General features: G+C 38.4%; 1 protein-coding gene across 1 annotated transcript in view; it reads left to right on the top strand.

Moving 5' to 3' along the window:
- The first annotated feature begins 1,160 nt into the window (after positions 1-1,160).
- ncf4 (neutrophil cytosolic factor 4) overlaps positions 1,161-24,229 on the top strand; it is a 28,174-nt gene continuing 5,105 nt past the window's right edge. Inside the window, exons 1-7 of the mRNA XM_079264420.1 lie at positions 1,161-1,727; positions 1,989-2,073; positions 2,236-2,395; positions 6,949-7,019; positions 7,691-7,818; positions 11,710-11,761; positions 22,190-22,288. Of these exons, the coding sequence (XP_079120546.1) occupies positions 1,696-1,727; positions 1,989-2,073; positions 2,236-2,395; positions 6,949-7,019; positions 7,691-7,818; positions 11,710-11,761; positions 22,190-22,288 (627 nt within the window). The 5' untranslated portion in view covers positions 1,161-1,695. The remainder of the gene's footprint in view (positions 1,728-1,988; positions 2,074-2,235; positions 2,396-6,948; positions 7,020-7,690; positions 7,819-11,709; positions 11,762-22,189; positions 22,289-24,229) is intronic.

The raw sequence follows: 24,229 nt of genomic DNA, 5'->3' as shown, positions 1-24,229 counted from the left end.
TAATCCTCATTGTGCCCAATTTTATTTTCCATACAGACAAAAGTGCAGATACAGTATAGTTTTAAAATGTATGGCTACATAGACTATGTTGGCTGTTTTTTGGCTATTTCATGCAAATGTCAACCTCACCATGAAAAAAAGTAACCATATTTAAAATAAAACCTGTTTAAAATATATCATCAAGGTCTATCTTTTTTAAGTCAGAAATACTTTTGATCATAATAGTCATGCAAATATATGTTTTTCCTCACTAACAAGGAGATGTTCTAAAGTAACAATTTATTTTCAATGGAACAAATTGTCTGTCTTTCTAAAAGGCCAGAAGGGCAATAAGAAAATCACTTCCAGACATCTTCTAACTTCATTTTTTATTATCGGGAAGGGTTGTTCTATCAAGATGTACAATCATTTGTACTTTTTTTGTCTTCTCATTGGTAGCTGGAATGTGCTGTAATGATGCACATTTATGGGACAGCTGATGTAACATCCATAACGTTTTTAAGGAAAAGTTTTGATTAAACATCTATTTGGAAAGTAATTTCAACCAAACTTTCTAAGCAAAGTTAACTTTTATGAGGATGACATATTAGCAACAATTTGCCAGTAACAATAGTCTCATTCGGACAGAGACGTTCTAAGAACTGTCCTTCGCCAGAGAACCGTGTCACTTTGCATTCGGACATGAGTCGGAGACCCGATCTCTACCGATCTGACGCAACCATCTGCGACAGTGACGTGTTATTTTAGCGCCACTCAGCAACAAAACAAACCGCGAAGAGGAAAACACCACAAAGGAGCAAAAATGGAGAGCGACAAGGCCATCGTGTTCTTTGTGTGCTTTCGAACCCCCTCTGGATTTCCTCGGCTGAAAAAACGGCCAGCAGGGCTCTGACTTCGTCGTCCGTCCACTTATCAGCTGCGTTCTCCATGCTTCCGTAAACAGTGGTTTTTAAAAATGGCGGGGTCTGACGATGCGGAAATTAAGTAGCGGCGCTCAGCGCGAGGGCGTAGCTATCACCTACGTCAGCCTGGTTCGTCAGATGCGTTCCTACAGAACTAAGGAAAGACCCGGAAGTTGAGTAGGCGCTGAAATGGTTATAGGAACTCAGGGGCATGGTCCCTAAGTTCCGATCTGTCCGAATGCGCCAAAGAACTGAAAAGGTTACAGGAACGTCAAATGGTTCCTACAGTGGGAAAGAGGCTAATATATCAGAGTCTGGTCAGCTAATCAACCATTACTGGTTTAGAGTATGAAGAACGTGTCTTATTCTCATATGAAGCTTTTCTTTATTTATTGCTTTTTCCATAAGTATCATGCCATGAATAAGATTGATATCTGTGTGGTTTAAATGAGCTGGTCAAAGGTCATACTAAGCCACTCATAGCTGTTAGCTCTAGAAGCGGGTCAGGTATTGTACCTGTCAGTTTCCGTGTGACAGCGGTGTGTGTGGTGGCATTTCCCCGCCCTGACAGGATCACATCTGCATGGCCACATGAATGTTCAGTCGTCACATCTCTTTTTGAGGAACTTTCGCTTCCTCTGGTGTTGCCTTTTTGCGCTTGAAAGCTTTCCAGACGACGAGAGTCGGTGCAAGCTGTGGTGTGTGTGAGGCGACATTTTACTGTTAACTCTGCAAGTGCTGCTTTTCTCGCGACATAAGCTCAACTTTACTCCGTTACTTGACGGAGCGCAACATGGCAATGCTGCAGCAGATCCGAGATGAGAGGTGAGTGTTTGGGGGGGGGGGGGGGGGGGGGGTCCGTGTTTATACAGGGGAACAGTTTAGGTTTCACTTTGGCTGACTTATTATAAGATCCGGGCATCCACAGACATCACTAACAGGGTGATGCAACTTGTTGGCAGATGCGCAGTGCTTACAGATGTGCGTGTGTGTGTGTATATATGTTCAAGGTTATTTCTCAGTCTAATTTATTAGAATAACATTTTAGGTAAAAATATTGATATTATAATCTTTTCTGTTTCTTAGTGACTTTGACCAGCTCCCCCACAACATTCCTATCAGTGCCGCCATTGCTGATATTGAGGAGAAGAAAGGCTTCATTGACTATTTTGTAAGTAGGCTATTAAACAAGGACAAAGAACTTGTAGTTAACCCAGCCCTTTAAAAATGTGTGCATGTCTGTTGTTTGTCTCGTCATGAATGCAATGCAGCTCTTCCAGATAATGCATGGAGAATGTTATTCTCTATTATGCGGTTTCTGTTTCTCTTCCAGACATTTGTAATTGAGGTGAAGACGAAAGGAGAGGTGAAGTATCTGATCTACAGAAGGTACAGAGAATTTTTCAACCTTCACCAAATTCTTGAAGCCAAATATTCCCCTGAAAACCCAGAGAAACCAGGTCCCAACACCTGCATTTTGCCCTCTCTTCCAGGTGAGTGTTATCATAGACCTGAAAGCTGCAGTCATGCAGACGCGGAATGTGAAATGGTGTCAGATTTCACATTGCTCAAATGCATGACCTGTGTATGAGGCTGCCCTTCCAGACATAGTTCAAATAATAAGATAGATTAAATAAAAATAAATCCAGTTTCCTTAAAGGTCACTTATTTGTACCACATAACATTTTGATTGGAACAATACATCATTCTGGTATGCAGTATTTTGGATCTGTTTTGTTTTGCTCTCTGCAGCATATAGCAGCATGAGCCAACATGCACCTCCATGCATCAGATCTGTTGACTTAGCCCTAATGCCGTGTTCATGTCAGGAGCAAGTTAGGTGAATTGTGTAGTACATTAAACCCTTTATTTTTATGTGAGGTCTTTATTTATTCCTTTAACAAAATGTAAAAAAAATTGTAAAAAATAGTTAAACAATTTATTTTAGGGATATTTTTCATTAATATCATGTGATATGTCAAAATTATTATGGGGTCATTTAATTTCTGGCATCCATTAGGGGCTAGAGGACTAGTATCAGTTTGTGTTCAATAGGATTTTGAGCAAAGTTTTTACCACACGGATATGCAAAATGTCTCAGAAACTGTGTGTATCAAATATGTCACCCTGGGCTCAGTATGGTCAGTCAACTAAAAGACATTAGGAGAAATGTTTTTATGTCCAATGTAAAAAAAAAAAAATGGACATGAATATGTGCAAATGTAAAAGTTGAAAGTCTTGCAGTTTGAGCAAAAGTCATGTTGCATCAGTCAGTCAGTGTTTCGATTATTTTGATGTCACCGGGGGTGGGAATTGATGGATTTATTTATGAGTGATCTAACAATCTTTACGTAGCTGTCTGTGGAATCCTGGAGCTCTGATGATGTCCCAGAGTAAACCAAGTCTTTGTCTTGATCAACCAAGATAAAGATGACAAAAAGCAACATTGAGAATAATGAGAATATCTGCTGCGCTGCTGGGTAAATTATGAAACTGTGCATTTGTTTCTGAATTTAGCCGTCAGTTGTACTTTATCCCAAACCAACTATAGCTCAAGTTAACAAGTTAAATGGACTTAGTCCATCAGTTAGCTTGTTTATTGATTTTGTTGCAGGCACAGGACAGCTGTAATTACGTTAAATGTTTAGACGAATGGCTGCTTCCTGATTGAAATTTCAGTTTTAATGAACTGAAATCTTCATTTTGGCTGACAATTAATAATTATTACTAAAACAAAAACAACAACAATACATTATGATTTCCTTGTCATCCATCATTCTGTTGAATTATTGTCTATTTCAACTAGAACCTACTCAAACAGGTATTATTTTGCCCCCGAATACTTAAACATCAAATGCACGCCTTTTTTGTTGTTGTTTATTTCATATCACCATGTGGCCTGACACAGAGTTGTGAGGGAAGAGTGGATGGATAGCAGAACACCAAAAAGAAAATGCAGGCAAACTAGAAGAAAAGTATGTTGAGGGCTGGAAGAAGGTGATTCATCCGTCTGCTGTCAGATGGGTGAATCTGTTGCCAGATATGTTCCTGGCCAGATATGTGATGGCAACAGATGGAGCCGAAGGAGCTGAGGACCTAAATGTCATTTTCTGTTGTAACCAGTGATTTAGTTTGCTAAGGCACTTCCAGGCCAGATGGAAGATGTAATTATATCAGCGTCCACTTTGGCCTCTGAGTATTTCTAAGACAGTTATGTCTGGAACAACTCTAGACTGATGTAGTAAGACACTTACCTTAACGTCTTAGCTGACCATTTCAAGCAGAAAGTAGCTGCAACTCCATATCTCAAGAATCCCAAATGTCTCCATGCACTTTGAAATTTAAATACCAACCAGCCTCTAGATGAAAAGAAAAGCTCATCTTGGCTGCTTCTGCCCAACACACAATTCACCAAGCATTTTCTTCAATATTGCACATCAAACTCATGAAAACAAATATGTGGCGATCACATCATGCGACTGTTTTCTTTGAACATTTCTACCTTGGGATATCTTTCTTATTTACAGGGGATATTTTCATTTCATATAAGCTTGTAAGAGGTTGTAAGATGAGGCACTGAGCTGTGTAATTAATGATTAGAAATAGCAACAGAAGATGGGTAGAAGAAATGCAGTAGGGTCAGAGGGGCTTGTCTAGACATTAAATACCTGTCTATGGAAGAGGAAACAGTCCAAATGAGATGCCATAAATGAAGCAAAAGCTTTGGAAAGAAATGTCATTACTGGTCAAAATCAAACAGCCGCTTAATCAGGAAAAGTACGCTGGTGTAAAAATGAAACAAACTCTTCACGCAGTTTTAGTTTCATTATTGGAACTGAAGACTATGCAGTCCTGATTGGCTGACTGTGCTGCTGTGTGGCGGCTCTGGTGTTACCATGCTCATTGTTCTTCCAAGACTGTCGTGGCTGGACCATCAGTGTCATCATTGATTACTAGAGGCTGGAAACCAAATGTCTAAATCAATAGAAGCCTGAAGGCTTCAAATAGTTAGTTTAACCCACTAATTTACGAGTGAAGGACACATAGATTTGTATGTGTGTAGATTACCTAAATAAACATGTTTCATTAGAATCACCTTTTAAACACCCTTTAAACTTTATTTGTCAACCATTTTACCAACTCATAACAAATTAAATACTAGGTGATTTATAGCACGTCATGTTTATGTCTTACAAACTTAAGTTCAACAGATGAAGTCAGTAATCTAAATTCAAGAATGGTGACCGCATCATTGCAGCTGTTGCCTACCTGAACAAATTTCTTAGTGATCAGTTGTGTTTATTACACATGGAAATGTCATATCTATCCAACATTCATGGTGTCTTTTTTGTTCATTAATTAAAAAACAGTGTATTCTAGTCCCTGGCTTTACCCTGCCTTTGGAGTGATTCTTATCCTCAAAGCTGAGCTGACAATTAGCATTTTCTGCCTTTTCTATGTTTGCATGTCAGCAGCCTGATGCAAAAAAAAGTGTCAAACTAAATTTTATGAAACATAGTGAGATGCTGGAACACATAAACACATGCAAGCAAAGAAGGCATTAAAGTTTGGTGTGGATCTGATCATAGAGCATCACCATAACAACAGCTGTCTTGTTTCCTTTCCAGCTTAAACCAGTGTGATTTGTTCTTTGAAGCAGCTTAAGAAACAAAGCCTTTGTGACAAATTTAACTCATCATTCATTAAAGACCTTAAGGCTATAGTGTCATTTGCTAATTTCGGAAAGTTCTACTTTTCTATAAACTCAGATTTAGCATCTGCCACTGTGGAGTCTGATGGTTTAATTGGAGTGCCAGATCTCATCAAGATGGAAAGGGAATAAGAAAAACTGGGGGTTGGGGGAGGGGGAGGCGAATGGAGGAAGACAGGGGAGGATGGGTGATGGGCTTATGGGCAGAAAAAAATAAATAATGGGGAACAGCACTAAAATCTTTCTCATTAATTGAAGCTGTTTCTTCATTCTTTACGTCTTTGTGGTCTTGGAGGATATGTAATACAGTAGTTGGGGGAGATGAAGTGAGGTGAGCTTATGAATGAGTGATAAATCGTAAGTCAGAGAGTGATTCTGAGTGATTGAGTGAGTTATCGTTCTCCAGATTGAATGAAATGAGACAGACAGAGAGAGAGAGGGGAAAGCTGAATATTGTAGCTGAGGATCATTAAGGCTGAGCTAAATTTGATTCAACAGCAGTGTTAGATGGCCATGGATGAATCGCTGGGGCCCGATTTAGAGTCTTGGGGGTCTGTGATGTGTTTTATAATTCAGCTGAACTTGGTGTGATGCCAGAGAGCAAAGGTGAGTCCTCCATTCTTAAAGAGATTGGTTTTCGCCAACATACGAGGGAGGATACGAACAGTTATCTGGTTTACAAACAAGTTTGTGAATATGACATTGGGTTTTTGTAAGAAAACTTCTCGAGTAAAACTTCAGAACAAATTTAAGAAGATTCATGAGAAGTCTTTGGAAATGTTTATCTTATGTTACATTCCTTAATAATAAAGAAATATTTTATATCCCATCATTGAAATACAGGAATAAACTGGATAAAGTATCTAAAATGCTTATTATGTCTGTTGTTCACAAACATTTATTCATTATTCATTTTGTACGCTTCTTAATCCAATTCAGGGTTGTGGGGAAACTTGAGCAAATCCCAGCAATCATCTGGCGAGAGGCAGGGTACACCTTAGACAGGTCACCAGTCCATCACTGGGCACCTCAGTTAACATTGTTAAATTTTAGATACTTAAAGGGGCTTGATTGCATCTTGTGATCAAGTTTAGGTTCAGTGTAATTTTAAATTAATCTAAATTAATCAACAACAGGAATCCACATGAGTCATCATGTGTTGATGTTTGTCTGAGTCTTATTACTTCTATCTTAGGACCAAGAAGTGACTAGATGTTACTACATCCTGATATGTTTTTTACTTGTGGTTTTATGTGGTTTTAGGCATTTCTATTGTATCATGTGCTCTAACAAATTCTTTTCATTGATGGATGACTTTTTCTCTTGTAAAAACAGGAAAAATCTACATTGGAAACAAAAGGGAGATTGCAGAAAGCAGAATCTCAGAACTCAACACATACATGAAGGTAATCACGTTTTATTTTACGCAAAGGGAATTTATCACCTTTTGCAGAAAGGAAAGAGTTGTTGGCACATTTGCAACCTTCTGCAGCGTGCAGTGCAGTAGCCTACATCTTAGTGGGCTGAACAGTGCTGTAGGAGGATAAGCACTGACTCGGATATTTCAGCAGTAGTTTGGAGATGGAGCTCAACATGTAGGCGTTGCTGCTCTCTTCTCTTTGCTCTGCCCTGTGCCCACATCATGTCTGACTGACTATAGTTGTTGGACTTTTGACATATTTTACTGTTGCTCCATCGCTAAAAACATGATCAGGTTCTCTTTCTCCCACTCACTCACTTCTCTTTTCTGATTTACTCTTTTTTTTCCCTGCAACCTACATGGCTTTTACTTTGCCACACTTTATCGCCTTTGCTTTCCGTACACTTGTAATGCCTCTCATTTTACCTCTTTTTATTCCGCCTTGCACCTTGACTCTCCCTCCACAATGTCTTCTCCTTCTCCTCATCCATCAAACTCTCACTTTCTTTACACTCCTCCCCCATTTTTTCCATAATTCCTCCAATCTCCACCATTCATCCCTGTGTTCCCCTTCAAACACCTCTTTGTCTTTCATCATGATCTGTTTTGCTGCATTTTTCCAGCACATTTTCCTCATTCCCCTCTTTCTCTTTTCAGAGGTTGCTCAGTTTGCCAACATGGCTGTTGCTTGATGAAGCTCTCAGGATGTTTTTCTACCAGACAGAGCAGGACAGTCAGCACCAACCACGAGCCCTGAGACGACTCCGCCCACCTACCCGTAAAGTGTAAGCCCCAGCCTTTCTTTTTATTTTTTTATTTTAAAAAGAAATCTGCTGGTTAAAACAATGGTGGTTGACTCCATTCTTATTGCATAAAGCACCTTTATTCTAACTATTGCTCCCAAGTTCATTTTTGCATTCCACTACAAGATGAGAAAACATTTAGTCATCTTGCCTACAAACTGTGATGTAACACAGTTTCTGAAAGCAAGACATTCTGAGGGAAGAAGTCCATCATTCTTCTTATGTTATGAGATGGTCCTGCATGGGGGAAAGAGAGCAAACTGCAACATGCAGATATTTCAAACTGTGTGTGGGACATGTGGTTGTTGAAAGTGTGTTTTTGAAATGTGTATCGTCATTACAGAGTCTAGCATGTAGCCAAACTAAGCTTGTTGGCATGCATTTTATTGACTCCTGATCAATCGACTGAATACTTTGTCTGACAAAGAAATTAGATTATCTTTTTGTGTTGACTGGCTTTACTGTTGTTGTTGTTGTTGTTTTGTGTGTGTGTGTGTGTGTGTGTTTGTGTGTGTGTGTGTGTAGGTGCGGTTGTGGACTTTACTTTGTCCACAACCGCACCTACCACACCAGATATATTATGATGTCAAAGAAACGAGATACAAATAACAAATACTAAAAAGCATTTGGTTTATGGAGTTGTGGTTGAGGGGTGATGCAAGCAACAGCAAACTGCAATGGCATGATGGTATCATCTACACCAGTGTTTCTCAATCCTGGTCCTCAAGTACCACTGCCCTGCATGGTTTAGATGCAACCCTACTTTAACACACCTTAGTTAAATTAGTGAATTGTTAGTGGGCTTGCAAAGAACTTAGTGAGGAGGTTCATTAAAGACACACTACAGAAAGTTTTCCATTTTCTCCATCACATGCCTCCTATCTTGCATCCTACCTGATGAGTTAGCTCTCTCCAGCCAGCAAAAGATGATCTTACAATGATTCTTGTTTTGTCCCTTCAGTCTTTTAATCTTCCTGTGTTTCTTTACTGAATCAGATACTGGCAAATAAAAAAACAGCCTGTATGTTTATATCAGTTTTCTAGCATGAAGTGAAACTCTGCTGCAACATCACATTGTGGTTTCTCAGCCTTGGGACACTGCTGGCCAGCAGTGGCTCCAGAAATGCACATATTAGATGTCAGTGTCTCATCGAACAAGTTGAGACTGTGGAGTTTTAAGATCAGAAAGTTATGTAATGTCATGACTTTAAAATGTGTTGGAGGAGGAAAGTGACTAAGACATGCTGGGCAGTGGTACTTGAGGACCAGGATTGAGAAACACTGATGTACACAATCAGAAGCATCACATTACTACAGCCAGGATGACAAATTGCATGAATGTAATTGAATGTCTAATAGCGAGCCACACAACTGTTGTATGAGTCACTGCTGTACTGGAATGATGCAGTGGATTCCTGTCAGAAAGTGTCAACAAGACTTCAGTCTCCCCTCCAGTGTAACATGAGTCTTCTACCAGGGCAAATACCAATCTTTTTTGACATGAATTCTTTTAATTGCTTCTATTATACAATGTTAGATATATTTTAAATAAAAAGTTGTAGGGATTCCTTTAAATGTTATCCTTGATGAGTGAGAGCCTGGAAACATATTAACTTGGAACTACACCGTTTGTATATGGACTGAAAAAGGATGCTGATGTAAGATGCTGTTGTACTGAGATTAAAATCAAACAGAGGTACATTTGTTGACTTGTTAAGCACTTGTGTGTTTTTAGAAGAAGGCTTAGAAAGATGTGGTAGTTGTTTCCTGCAGAACTGAGACATATCTAGAAATAAAACATCTGCAACAATGTACTGTCATTACTGATGGCAAAATCAAGATCACAGAGGAGTTACTTCTCAGCTCAGTGACAGGTGATGCCACATTTGTCAATATGCTCCTTCTCTCACATCACAACTAAGTGGTGAAGAAACAGGGGAAGCAACACTACATATATTTGAAATTAAGAAAAATCCATGGAGCCTTATTACCCTTTTTACAGTTTACTTCCTCATTCCTAAACGATTATTTCTGATTGGGTCATTTTTTTGCAGTTAGATTACAGTGATGGGACATGTGGTAAAGGGGGACTCTCTCAACAGGAAATTATGCAAATGTATCACTAGTTCCCCTTTTCTTCCATCAACCTGACTTTAAGCTGCTTTACTTAAAGTATCTGATATTTTTCTGAATTGGAACATTTAAAGATACAATAAATAGATAAGTGGTCTAATCAAGTCTAATTCTGTGCAAATATGTGTCATATGCTGTGTGTTTAACACATGTTTTAGAGCAGGTGTCTCCAGCTGTGGTCCTTGTGAGCTGCCATCCTGCAGGTTTTAGTGTTTGCTTGGTACATCACACTTGATTCAAGTGAAAAGGTTCTCTGTTATCGTCCTCTGCACCTGCCTGTTAATGAGCCATTGATTTGAGTCATGTGTGACACTGGGGGTGAAACAGTAAACCCTGCATGGTGGCTCACACAGACCAGAGTTAGAGACCCCTGTTTTAGAATTACATCATAGAAGCATATAAAAAAGATTTAAAAAAAAAAAAAAAAAACTCTTTCAAGTTCAGGAAAAGTAAAGATTTAGCTTTTTAAAAATGATTAAAAAAAACACAGCATTGAATCAATTTACAAAAGAAGAAAGTGTGACACAACATCTTCCGAGAAACAGCAGCCAATCAAAACTAACATCAGGCAAGAAAGGCTTTTATCAATTAACTAAGAGGCTTCAGGTAAAGTTGTGTATTGGTTTACTTCATGCCATTGCCTCCAATTACATTGGAGACCCCAACTCCATAACTGAAGAAGCAAGTCTAATAAGATGAGACTGAAGTTTGACTTTTTGTCTGTTAAGTTAAGTAACACAAACAAACATGTCACCTCAATTTCATCATTCTCACACTGTAACATTGTGGTGACAGCATCAAGCTGTGAAGATGTTTATCACTGTTAAAACTTGGAAAGCGGTCCAAATGGAAAGGATGCAGAATCAATGCTCAAGTGGTTTAAAGGGAAAATTTGTAATGTCTGAGCTGATGCCAAGCCCTGAGTCCAATCCAAAGATTTTGGTTGCAGGTGATCACAGCTGATCCCAGTGAGGAAGGTGGAGCAGCTTTGTTTTGAGAAATGGGCGAAACTCCCAGTGGCTAGATGTGCCAAGCCTATTTAGACACATTCCAAAAGAGTATTGATTTTGTGTGGATCATTACATCTGCATGCACACAATCCCTTTTTTTGTTTTTCACATCTTTTCTTGCTTCAGTTACAAATATTTTGTAACTTCAGAGTGAAAGGCAAGTTGTCCTGATGAAATGATCAACACAGGTCAAAGAAGAACAAAATATAAAAAGGCTAAAAGCGTGAACACTTCCACGAGGCTTGGTGAAATGAAACCTTGTCTGTTTTAGGAGACAAGAGGGTTTCAGGACTGGAAAAAAAGTCTGCTAGTGAAGTTGTAAGGTAGTGCAAAATTTTTGTCTTCCACGTGATGGCTCAGAAATGTTTTGAGTTAAATGAGGCAATCTTTAGACAAAAAGTCTAGTATTAAGCAATCTTGGGTGTTGGGATTCTATACTGGCATGCCAGTGTAGAATATGTGCACTTAAGTTTAATCAAGTTTAATCATAATGATGTTGTCAGATTGTTAAAAGAAAAAGAAAAGACAAAAAAACAGTATTGCCATATTTAGTTGTACTAATGTCAAGACCAAAAAACGAACAGAACTAGTGTGAGCAAACTGGAAGTGGTGGAAGTAACTTTTTAAAACGTGATGCAATTTTCATCAACATCAATGGATAAACTTCTTGTGTTTCGTCACACTTGCATAAAATATTCATGACTTTTCCCTGTTCCTGTATGTCTTCTAGGAAAGATGTTAAAACACCAAAGATGGACCTCTTTTCCTCCCCCAGGGCTGAGGTACTTCCACTTTCTTCTTTTATGGTTGCTTTGGTTAGAATTATCATGACCACCCAGAAAAATAACAACAAAAACAACATGCAGAGTTGTACTAAATCACTCTGAGGAAATCTGTTGTTCCTGTCAGCTTCACCCTCGGCATGACTGCATCTCATGAAACGCAGTTTTACACAGTCCTGCCCACAATAAGACATTACTCAGAGACACTCCCAAACTATACTATATTAACTCACACACTAAAAAAGAAACAGTACACACAGGTATACTGACTGATGAGACAAATCAGAATGAGTTGTTTGATCTGCTTCTTCTCTTTGACTGTTGAGTTCATCTGTAGTTTCTTGCTTCACTTCCCTTTCTCATTTTCTGTATCCATTTCTTCTTTCGCATTGTCATTCTGCCTCAAATGCTCTTCTCCTTTCTATTCTCCTCCTTCACCACTCTTCATCTTAACTTCTCCATCCCTTGCCCCGTTGTTGTTGTATTCACGACGCATGCTGACTCTACAACCCAGTTGTCATTATAGACATGTATGAGTCCATGTTGATAGAATTCCAAACTCTGGCTGTGATATTTACTACAAAATTCCTTGTACAAGCTCCGACCCTCAACTTTAAATCTAACTTAATTATGTTTGACAACTTCTTATTTCAGCTAAATACATCATTCAAGCATTTATGACAATGACACAGCTAGATTTCACATTTTAATGAATAATTGAAGTTTTCATTCAAAGGTAATTCCAACACATGCTGAAAATAGTCAGCTGGGCTTTTGCCCACCTAAACTACACATCGGGAGGAAAGATTGCTCCATACGCTATGATTCAGTAGTACATACTGTACCACTGACATTAGCCAAGCCAAGCACACCAGACTAATACCAGGACAGTGGCAGTTCCAACAAGTACATTATCTGCTTCAATGCTTTGAGCTGAAGAGTCACTGCTAGATGCTACTGACACTGTTTGGGGCAGTTTTTGCTGTTATGTGCAACATGATCAGTGCTAAAGGGTTAAAAGCAGCAACACATCTACCTCTGCTATATCAGCTTTGGTCTTCCAGTAATCTGAGGCCTACACGACAAAGCTGGATTTTCTCGTATTAAAGTGATTTCGGGGATAATCCCGTGTTTTCCATACTATGATGCTGTATCACCTTTTACGTATAATGTTGGATAGCTAACCTGCTTCGGAGCAGGTTATGTTCTGAATAAGAGATCAGCGAGTGTAAACACCTCCTGACCAATCAGCTCTCTTTGAAAATAGCCTACCCATGTTGGATGTGGGTGGAGCATTTCAGAGAGAGGGGGTTTTGGGATAGATGCATCCTTTTAATGAAGAAATAAAGCCTTGGTTCAGATTTCTTGTTTTATGTGTGACTTATATAAAATTTCCTCTTGATAGAAATACATCAACTTTGAGGCCCCGCCCCTCCTAAACAATTTCCCCTATTAAAAGAAATAACAACACTTTTAATCACACATGCCTCCTGAGCATCCTGACCAACTTTGGTGTCAGTCCTAAAATCCTAGGAGTTCAATAAGTTGCGTGAAGAATGTGACCAAAATCACCCCAAGAATGGCACCTATTTCAAAGTGGCCGATTTCCTGCTTAATTTAGCCCATATGTCCAAGAGGCTTTTTTGAAGGTACTGAAAGATGTTACAATTGTGCTAAATTTCATCCATGTCGGTCAATGCAGTGGTCAGGGCTGAATGATTGAAACATTGTAGAGGGCGCTATGGAGTCGTATTCTGTCTTCTCCAGGATATTTTAATTTAAATTACTTCAGGGCATCACTCTCATTGGATGAATTAATTTGTATTCATTCATCGTTCATGTTCTATACTGCTGAGTCCAATTTAGGGTCACAGGGAAGCTCGAGCCTATCCCAGCAATCGAGGGGCAGGGTACACCCTGGACAGGTCAACAGTCCTTTACAGTTCATTTTGTTTCTCCATGTTTAATACTGAGGTTTCTCCATGTTTAAGATTGGTCAGATGTTGCAAACCTATTAATGTTAAATTACAGAATCAACAATCTGCTTTGTAGTATAGCTTATCCAGAACTCGGTAGTCAGGTAAGTCAACCCAGGCAACAGAAAGAGATCAATGGTATTTTAATCACACTGCATACTACAGGCCTCTGATCATGTTAGATATCGTGATGTTTACAGAAAACGCAGCTCCAAACTGTAGTGTGTGTGTGTGTGTGTGTGTGTGTGTGCATGTAGTTGCAGTATGGAGGACACCACAGTAACTTTCATGTACTTGTTTAACAGCACAGGTATTGAGTAAACTTTTAGTGTATAATTGTACACACTTTTTTTTTTTTTTATTGCATCTATTTTTGAACTGCATGTCTGTGTGCATAAGGCACATTTTCCCAGCTGTGTGAGTGGCTTTGTCTGCTCGGTACAGAATTGCACAGCCAGCACTGTGAGTACATGTCTGCAGGTGAAGTGTTTTTTCAGCTCTTGAACTATCTGTGCTTTATCTCCTCGCAAAAGCATTTAACTTTCCTAACCTTGCTCTAGATGAAAAAGGTGGGGCTCTTACACATTCATGCTCACACACACACACAGACACACACACACTGTATTTTTTTCTGCACACTCCAGTGGTCTTTTATCGCCAAACTCAATTTTACTCCCTCTTCTCTGTCTTCCGCCCCTCCCTCCCACACAGAACAAAAACATTGGTGTACTCCACTCATGAGGCTGCCAGCCTACTCAACATTTATTTTAGCTCTTTTTCTCTTCTCTCTGGAACAGTGAGCTATCCTTTGTGTGTTTGTGCATGCCCTCCTGAGTGTGTTTTTTAGCACAGGAAAGTGGCTATTAAACTCAGTCCAAACAATGATCAATGGCAGGTGTGAGCCTTATGGGTAAGAGGAGAGCACAGGCATTTGTCACAGCAGCACTAGAACCAGCACTACTGTTTACTCTACACTTTCCACTCCACTTGGAATTAGCTCAGGCGTCGCCTGAAACAGTGAGATGAGTAATTGTTGTTAGCTGGATTACTATGAGCTCTAAACAAGGTCAATGAGACAAGCTGTTTTCAGTTGGCACAATTTGAAAGATGCCTAAGCTGGAGAGACGGTTCGTCTGATGGGAAAAATTAGGACAGATGAAGAAGCACAAATACATTAATGACATAAAAGAACCTCTTTAAGAGTTTCTTAAAGAGGTGAAAAGACCTGCTACCCTCTTATTGGAAAGAAATATAATCACATGGCTCTGATATTAAACTTTACCTGCACTATTATAAGTTGTGTGGTTTGAAAGTGGGTGCATGTTGCTGTTTGGATTTAATAACTGTGGATTAAGCAGTTTTGATTCAGGAGGTTAAAGATGATAGAAAACTTTTTATTCCAGGTTGTTTGGTTTGTGAATATCAAGGGCGAGAACAGAGATTTTCATTTGGCAAGTTATACAAGCCTTTCTGTGTTTTATCCCGTGAATACACACGTATCAGTGATGTGTTTCTATTATTGAACAACAATTTCATGATAACCCTGTAACATATTGCAATTGAGGTCTGTGAGAAACTTGGCCTCCTTTTCATAACCACTGAATAACCACAGGGTACATTGCCCAACAAGTCCTTTTAGAGAGAGTTAATAATTGACGCATTAAACTGCATGTATGTTTACACTGTTTAAAAGTTCTGAATCTCAGCACATATGTACGGAAGCGTAGAGCTGTCATCCTCATAAAAAAAAGTTTGGGCCTTATTACGTTATAACGTGATAAGTTTATTGTAAAAACGTGAAACGTATCACGTTATAACGTGATAAGTTTATTGTAAAAACGTCAAACGTATCACGTTATAACATGATAAGTTTATTGTAAAAACGTGAAACATACCATGTATCTGAAACCGTGAACTTGGTAGTTTTCGACTTTAGATGAGGAAATTGTGTGCGGGGTGGGTAGGAGATCACAAATGGCTCATTTACAAGACTTAATAGAGTTTTTCTTCATACTTGGGATGAGACATTGTGCAATTATGGTGCTTTGGAACACTTTCGATCCATTGTAATAAATATGCGTAGTTTAAGGACAGTTTTAAAAGGCATGGGTCTGTACAGAAGGAAAAATGAGTCCAATCCCCATGACGTGGCATAATTTCTAATTGAAACTTGAGCAGCACGAGAATCGCTATGAATGCAAACATCATCTTAGGTGCATCCAAGTGCCATCTATCCATCCCTCCTCTACTGCTTATCGGGGTTCTGATCGCAGCAGTAACCAGGGAAGCCCACCTCCGCAGCCACATTCACCAACTCTGCGGGGGGTCCCAAGGCGCTCCCTGGCCAGCTGAGAGATGTAATCCCTCCAGCGTTCAAGTGGTTATACGTTTTTACAATAAAACTATCACGTTATAACGTAATAAGGCCCAAACTTTTTTTTTATGAGGATGACAGCTCTACGCTTCCGTACATATGCACTATTTTAATGTTGAAGTATTTCTGCAAACCCTCCAATCTGCTCTTCTTAACAAAATTGATTGTAAATTTAAAATACTTTGAATAGTTATCCTGTTTTAAACCTGATTCTTTTTCTTTAGCTTTTTTAATTGATATTTTTTATTTAGCTAGTTGATTTTTTACAGATATAGTTGCTATGTATATTTTTTGGCATTCATCTGAATAAATTTTTTTCTGTTAAATCTTTTCATGTACAAACCGCAAGATTATAATGGATTAAGCCATGTATACCTGCAGCTGAACAGGTTTTTTTTTTTTTTTTTTTTTTTGTTCATTATATTCTACAATTTTTTATTTATTTATTTAGACAGCAGTGAATGGAAATGTTTTTTGTCAAGGACATAGAGGAACAGGGTTGTAATATTTGAATTTAGAAATGCCTTGAATGGAATTAGTGTATTAATCACACTAACAAACATAACATGTGGACTCCTTTGGATGGCTTCGAAGCCAAATATAGAGACAATAAATGTTAGGGCTGTGATGATATGCTTTTATCCCGATTCAATTTGATTCCGATTTTTTGGGTGCCAAATCGATTTAAAATGCGATTCTCACGATTCTTCAATATTACTGATTTTTGTAGACTAAAAACAAACCATAAAAATATGCAAAACTGTTTTTGCTTGTCTTTTTTTTTAGTTTCAATTAGGAAAAAACAACACAGTAGCCAGACCATCATTCTGCTGCTATAATGCCCAAGAACATAAGTAATAAGATTAAAATTGTGAAGCAAAAAAATCCCGATATTTGATTTCTTTCGATTTGATTTCCCACTCCTATTAGATATACAGAAGATGAAGACATACACATACAAATATGTATTATTACTTCCAAGCCTGCACGGTGGCACAGTGGCCTTTCTGTGCGGAGTTTGCATGTTCTCCTCGTGTATGCGTGGGTTCTCTCCAGGTACTCTGGCTTCCTCCCACCCTCCAAAGACATGCATGTTAGGTTAATTGGTTACTCTAAATTGCCTAGGAATGAGGGTGAGCGTGAGTGGTTGTTTGTTTCTCTGTGTGGCCCTGCGGCCTTCGCGGGGAAGGCTCCAACTTCCCCGCGACCCTTCATTGGATTAAGCAGTTTAGAAAATAAATGAATGAATACTTCCAAGCCATCACCTGACAGTCTAGGAAATGGTCCATCAGCCCATTCACTTAAACACACTTTTACTTGACACAGAAAATAAGGAAATTAATAAATTAAATTCTAATCTCCTCTTATTTTTGTCAGACCATCAAGAGGAGGGTTGAACAAACTCATTATGCCTGGGTCAATGTCAAACTAATTGTACTGGGTGACTGCTCCTGTGGCTGGGTGAACCTACGGGTTGTTTGGCCTCATTTAGACAGTCCAGCTGTGGAGGACTAAAGATATTGCAAAATACCAAAATACCAGTTCTGCATGAATACAGTGTATGTGTAGTGAAATGAACCAAAATGGTTTCACAGTTAACTGTACAACGCTGGTCAGATTATCTAAGATGTTCTCAAGGACAATATTGGAACTTGACTGCAATGATGAACTCTGACTGCATTAAAATCTAGCTTGCTGTTTTCTGGAGGGGATCCTTTTGCGACGAAATTCACCTTCACAGAAGAACTGTCAGTTGAGTGATGCTTCATTCAGTCACCTACCAAGAATTTTTTAAATGTGCCCATCACCTCTAATTTCAACATGGCAGCTTCTTAAAAAGATGTGTGTGTACAATCAAGTATTGCTAACACTGAGTTCTCACACTTGTCAAGTCAGTCACCTGATTGGCCGAATTATTAGAGAGGACAGATGGGATCAAAGTGAGAAAAAAGGACAGAAAAGAAAGGCCCATCTGGAAGCTGCAGACTGAAATGTGAACAGAAGGAAAACAATAATTAGAAGGATAAAAAGCTGGAAGAATGATGATGAGTTTATAGAGACGAAGGAAAAGATGGAAGGAGTTATACAGACGAGCCAAATTGCTTTGTCACATCATATTGGGTGTTTGTGTTGAAGATGGCATGTTATCACCTTCGGCACACTTTCACGTCGTCTATAAATTACAGCCACCGGCAGGTCAACGCTATAATAAAACAATGTGTGCAATAATGCAATAAAAATAGAAGCCCTGAATTCAAAGGATGTGTGCACGTGCATGAGTGCGTGTCCTCGGGGTCAGAGTAATCTCAGTGGATTGTTAATCCAGCTTGCTCCCTCTCTCCCTAGCTTCATTAATCTGCCACTAGACTGTGTCTCATTTTCTCTGGACACACACGCTTGTACACACACAGCTTAACGTGCAGTCATTTGCAGGCACACACACACACACAAGGTGCATTTTAAAGGTCTAATTCTTACATCTTTGCAGCAAGCATTGGTCAGTTTTAACGTCAAATCAGACCGAACTAGAAAAGCACTCGGAGAGCGCAAACCTCCGCCAAGGGCCAATGACCAATGACCCTAACACACAATGTTAAAGAATTCTTTAAAAAATTCCAGTATCCAAACGGTGATCCAGATCACCACCAAAATGAAATCAGTTCTTCCTTTTCACATTTCCAACAACTGTTGAAAATTTCATTAAAATCCATCCATAACTTTAAGAGTTATCTTGAACATTAACAGACAAACAGCAGGTAAAACATAACATTGTTGGCGGAGGTAAAAATCTAGGCACACATTACAAAGGCATGCCTACTAAAGAAGAGGTTACTTGACTGGCCTGCTCTGACCTGGATGTGCTTTAATAAATTGAATTAAGTCAATCTAACAATACATATACATAATAAATAGATCTTTTTATTTATGTATATAAATATTTTCTATTATGATATGATGATAGCAGGAGAGGAAGAAACTTTTCAGTAAATGTTCATTCAGAGGACTCTTAATGGTAAACTTTCATATCATTTTGAAAGTGTGGCTCAGACACATCCACAGGATGCGTTCCTGTTTTTAAAGCTGCATTAAATGTAAACCACAAGTTGAGACAAAAATTTCACCAAGTAAGGAGAGTTAATATATGATATATTTTGGTTAATATATGAGATGCGTTGCAACCATCTTGCTAACATTTCGAGGCTTGCTGCTTGCTATAGCAGGTTCTTATCACTGTTCTTCACTTAAAGCTCCAAATCTGATCCATTTGTTTCTGAAAGTGGTCATAAGTCATTTTACTCCGTTGTCTTTTAGGTATTTAAAATGATCGATATGATAGGCCTCTTTGACAACAGCGATAAAACACCAGCATTGTGACTGGAGATTTGCCATTTTGCCCTGGCTTCCCCTTTCTCCCTACTCTAATCTGCTGATGTTTTTTTCTGATGACACCACTGTGAAACATTTATATAAGAGCCCCACTTCTGTCTTATTAAAGACCTAATCAATTTGTCTTTGACATATCCAGGGATGTTTTACATTCTTAGCATTTGGTGCACTGAAAAATGACCCAGTGTAGTTTGGACCCACTGCCAATTTAACAGAATTTGCTACCTAACAAGTAGATTTAGTTGCTTTAGTTTGTTTTAACACATCAGAGAATTATTTTAAGCTGTTTGTTATGGCCACGTGTCTTATATTGGTTAAGATTAATGTTAGTTCATATAAGAATTAAGTTACACTGATAATAGCAAAATCAGTTTCGAGGGACATAGTTGTGAGTAAAACTATTTAATTAAATTGAGCGGAAAGCATAACGGAAAATGGATAGTAAACTAAATTCTGATGCTTCGAGCTGTGTCCCTTCATAGACACGTACTGTTGCAGCAACAGTTGTGACATAGGTGTCTGATGAAAGAGCACAGACCAGTTAAAACTTATGATACTTATTATGCAGTGTGAGTTGAGCCAGATGATGACTCCAGGTTTGATGAATATCATTAGTACCTTAACAAAAGTAATATAGATTACAGTATCTGCCTGTGGAGACAGCAAAGATCTATCAGTTTTCTGTATCTCTGTACCTCTGCATGACTTTAATTTTTCTTATCTCCTTCTCCTCTTCCACCTACTCGTCCTCCTCCTCTTCTTCACCTCCTGCCTACTGCTTTAACCGCTGTTGTTCTTTTTTTGGTCTTTCTGCATCTCGGTGATTCTCCAAATCTTTGTTAGCTTCACTGCCTCTCATGATGGATCTCCTACTGAGGTTGTAACACCCCAATTTCTCAAACCTGTGTTACTGCACGTTTCTTTCATTCCCTCTCTCCCCCCTCTCTCTCTTTTGTTTCTCAGTCTTCACACCTCAGCTTGATTTGATAAGAGCTAACATAAGCTTCTGCACATAAACATGCTTCTTGCGGATTAATATCAGCTTGAATGTTTTTAGAAGACTGATAAATGTTATTTTAGTTTGTGTGTTTAGTGGTACATTAGTGTGCATGTGTAATAAGTGGTTTGAGGAGTCCCTTATCAAAAGAACAAAAATGGGTTTAGAGGATGGGAAAGGCTTTACTGAGTTCTACTTTAAATGCAAATTCACTCTAGATGGCTTTTATTCTAGACATGTTGATGCTGACCAGGATGGTCAAGAATCTAACCCCCTCTTCAAACACACACATACACACACATACATCTTTGAATTGCATTTCGGTATCTCTTCAAGCTATTTGGTTTTGACCCACTTAACATGCACAACATATATTCATATATATATATATATATATATATATATATATATATATATATATATATATATATATATATATATATATATGTATATATGTGTGTGTGTGTGTGTGTGTGTGTGTGTGTGTGTGTGTGTGTGTGTACTTTCCCCCCCTCTAAGCAGTTAATAAAGAAGATATTTTCAATACTTGGTCTTTCTTCTTTAGGTTTAGTTTATGTTTTCAGCCTTTCATAACATAATATGTATAACGGTTTAATAATACGCATCCCTACTTCACAGTTTTTAGCCATCTTGCGTCAGGTTTCTAATGAAACATGTTGTGTGATGCAAGTCCTCACGATATGTGTGCATGAATGGAACATCACTTGATCATAAAGTAGATTTATTAGCTGACAGACCAAAAAAATGTCTGTTTACATTGAATGAATGAATGAATGAATGGATGGATAAATGAATGAATGAATGAATGAATGAATATTTATTGGTCACTACCAAATGTGTAAAACTTTGGTCACAGTCAAAAGGGGCAGGTAGTAGAAGCATCAGTTTATGTAAATCTTGAACACATGACAGAGAAGGTTCCCGCTCCAACAAGTCAATGGAATTTGCTTAGTTTGCATTTGACAAATTATATTTGAATTAACAGATATTGTTGTTGTTTGTTTTGTTGAACTGCATTTAAATTTTTACACGATTGTGCCAGCAGTGTGTTAATTTGACATACAGCTCTACTCTGCATTCCTATTGGTTGGTTAGTAGACGTGCCTCATAGAGCAGCAGTTACAGCAGCAGATGATAATCATACATTTTTAGCGGTGTCCCCCACTGCATTCTCCAAGCTTTTGTCATTGTCTGTTGTGGGTATACTACTAGTTTTTAGTCATGATAAAAACATATGGTTGATTCATTCCACTGGTTAAGTTCTGGAGAAGGCAGAAGTTACCCAGTGTGTACTGGGCTGAACACACCATCGTAAAGTCACCAACATTAACATAACTGGATTAAACATTTAATGTTTATTTATCCTCTCCTAATTCCCTTTCTTGTTTCTTTCTCTCTTTCACACTCTCAAAAATTTTCAAACTTTACTTCTTTTTGTAAAAATTAATTTTCCAAAATAGTTAGAACAGTATTTTACTCTTTAAGCTCGTCATCCTTGTTTCCTTACCAAGCACACTGAAACTCATGGAACCCATTATTCTGCATGGAAAAAGTATAAAATCTTACCCGTCATTGCTCACTCTTTGTGCTGAGTTTCTCCGTCTCACTCTGGTTTCGTTCCTCTCTTCTCTCACACACTTCTGTGTGCTCTCTCCTCTTTGCGTATGTCACAGGTGATGTTTGACTTTCGCGGCAACAGCAAGGCAGAGTTGAGGCTGAAGAGGGGAGAAGTGATCTTCCTGCTGCGACGAGTCAATGCCGACTGGCTGGAGGTAAGAACTGAGCGAGGCAGAGAGCGGGAGAGGGAGGTGGGAGTAAAAGAGAGGAAGGTGAAGAAGGGAGATGGAAAAAGAATGAGAGAGTGGAAGGCAGAGGAAGATGGAGAGTGAGGGATGGGTGATGTGTAGGGGAGAGGAGATGGAAAAGAAGAAATGAGGAGAAAATACAAACTGGAAAAAGAAGGAGGCATTTTGGTCAAAACAGTGAAGGAAGGAGTAAGGGAGAAAAGAGACAAAGGAAAAGGGAATGGGACATTCAGGAAACAAGGAGGGAAAAGAGAGTGAATGATTATAGATTGTAGATAAGGATAAAAGAAAAATTCAAGGAAAGAAACAGAAAATGACAATTGTCTTTGTGGATCGCACTTTAATCCATATTAATTGATGAAATTTAGAGAATGTAAGAAAAAAAGTTTGCTGCAATTTGGATGAGTTCATGTTTGTATATAAATGTTTGAACAGACAAATCATACATCCTGTTTATAGTTTCTGAATCTGTGTGACAAAGGGGACTGAATATTGTCCATGGGTGCAAAACACCACACCAGCTGTCCATATGCAGCTCAAAACTTCTTACTGTGACTGCACTATTTAGGTGGGAATAAATGTCAAAGGAACAGCCACATAAATGCTTTGATCCAAAGTTTCCCATCAGAACAAATCAGTCAGTACTTTGTTCACTGCGCCTGGTAGGACTGATGTCTGAACCAGAGTATGTATGCACCGTTGGAAGCATCTGTGCATTACTGCAGTCAGAACCACATTAACATCCATTGGTATGTTCTTGAGTTAGATCTTTATATCATTTTTTAAATTAGTGTTAGAGACTATGTGAAAGATGTGACCTCAGAAGCACAAATATTTGATTTGAACCTGTTCTAATCACTTAATATCATTAATATTAACACGTAACATCAGTAAACTAAGCCACTTGCAGTAATAACCAAAGTGATTTGGCAGACACTGGCAAGCATGAGCTATAAAAGATGAAGGACAAGATGTCAGCATGACAAATGAAAGTCAGGGAGGGAAATAGCCATTCAGTCATGTTGATGGAGAACATTTATCCAGTAAGCTCAGTTACCCACCTTGTTTTGTTATTTATTATTATAACTTTACACTGTGTAATATTTAGTTTGTTATGCTGTTAACTCCAGTAACTTCATCTCAAGTCTGTACATAGCTCTAATAACCACCATGCTAGTTGTTCAACCATTTCACAAGACGGACGTGTTTTTTTCTTTTTCTCAGCCTTCCTAAGAAAAGTAAACACAGAACCAAGGTTATCCTGCAAACTTGGGAGTTCAAACAACATAAATTTGTGTGAAGATAGTAACACAGACAGTTACTTAGGTGTCAGATATATGGTCAGATGGTTTAATTAGTTGTTAGACATTAATGTGCTGCAAATTTAAAAACCATAGACTGTATACAAGAGCTGGATTTTACCAGTATGGGATGAGTCTTTTGTTTGTGTAATGAACTGTGACCACCTTGGTCTTTTTGAGCAATGAGGGTACTATATGTGGATATAAAGCTCGAGCTGAAAGGTCATAATTTAAACATTTAAAAATGTGACTGTAAGATCCAAAATAAGTGATTTATAACTATTACTGCAAGGATACTGATCAGAAGGAATTAATGGAGCTCAACCAAAATGACTGTCTGCACACTGTAAATACATCCAAAATTAGTTGAAAGGGAAAGGATTACACTGAGAAGTATTCTTATTTGGCAAAAAAGTGTTACATTTGAGATTGTTATGAATTATTTTATATGTGATCCGGTCACCTGGATGTTTCTGACAACACATACAAACACCAGCTTCAAATAAAGAGATTGAACAAAATTCAGATGAAAGCCGATCAATGTTTTCTTTATGATCATTTAAATATTTGCAAGTGAAAATCACAACTGCTCTTTCTAACATTGGAG

Source organism: Telmatherina bonti (assembly GCF_933228915.1).
Source record: "Telmatherina bonti genome assembly, chromosome: 3".
Classification (NCBI taxonomy): domain Eukaryota; kingdom Metazoa; phylum Chordata; class Actinopteri; order Atheriniformes; family Telmatherinidae; genus Telmatherina; species Telmatherina bonti.
The sequence above is the reverse complement of the archived record's forward strand: the minus strand, read 5'-3'. Positions and strand labels throughout refer to the sequence as shown.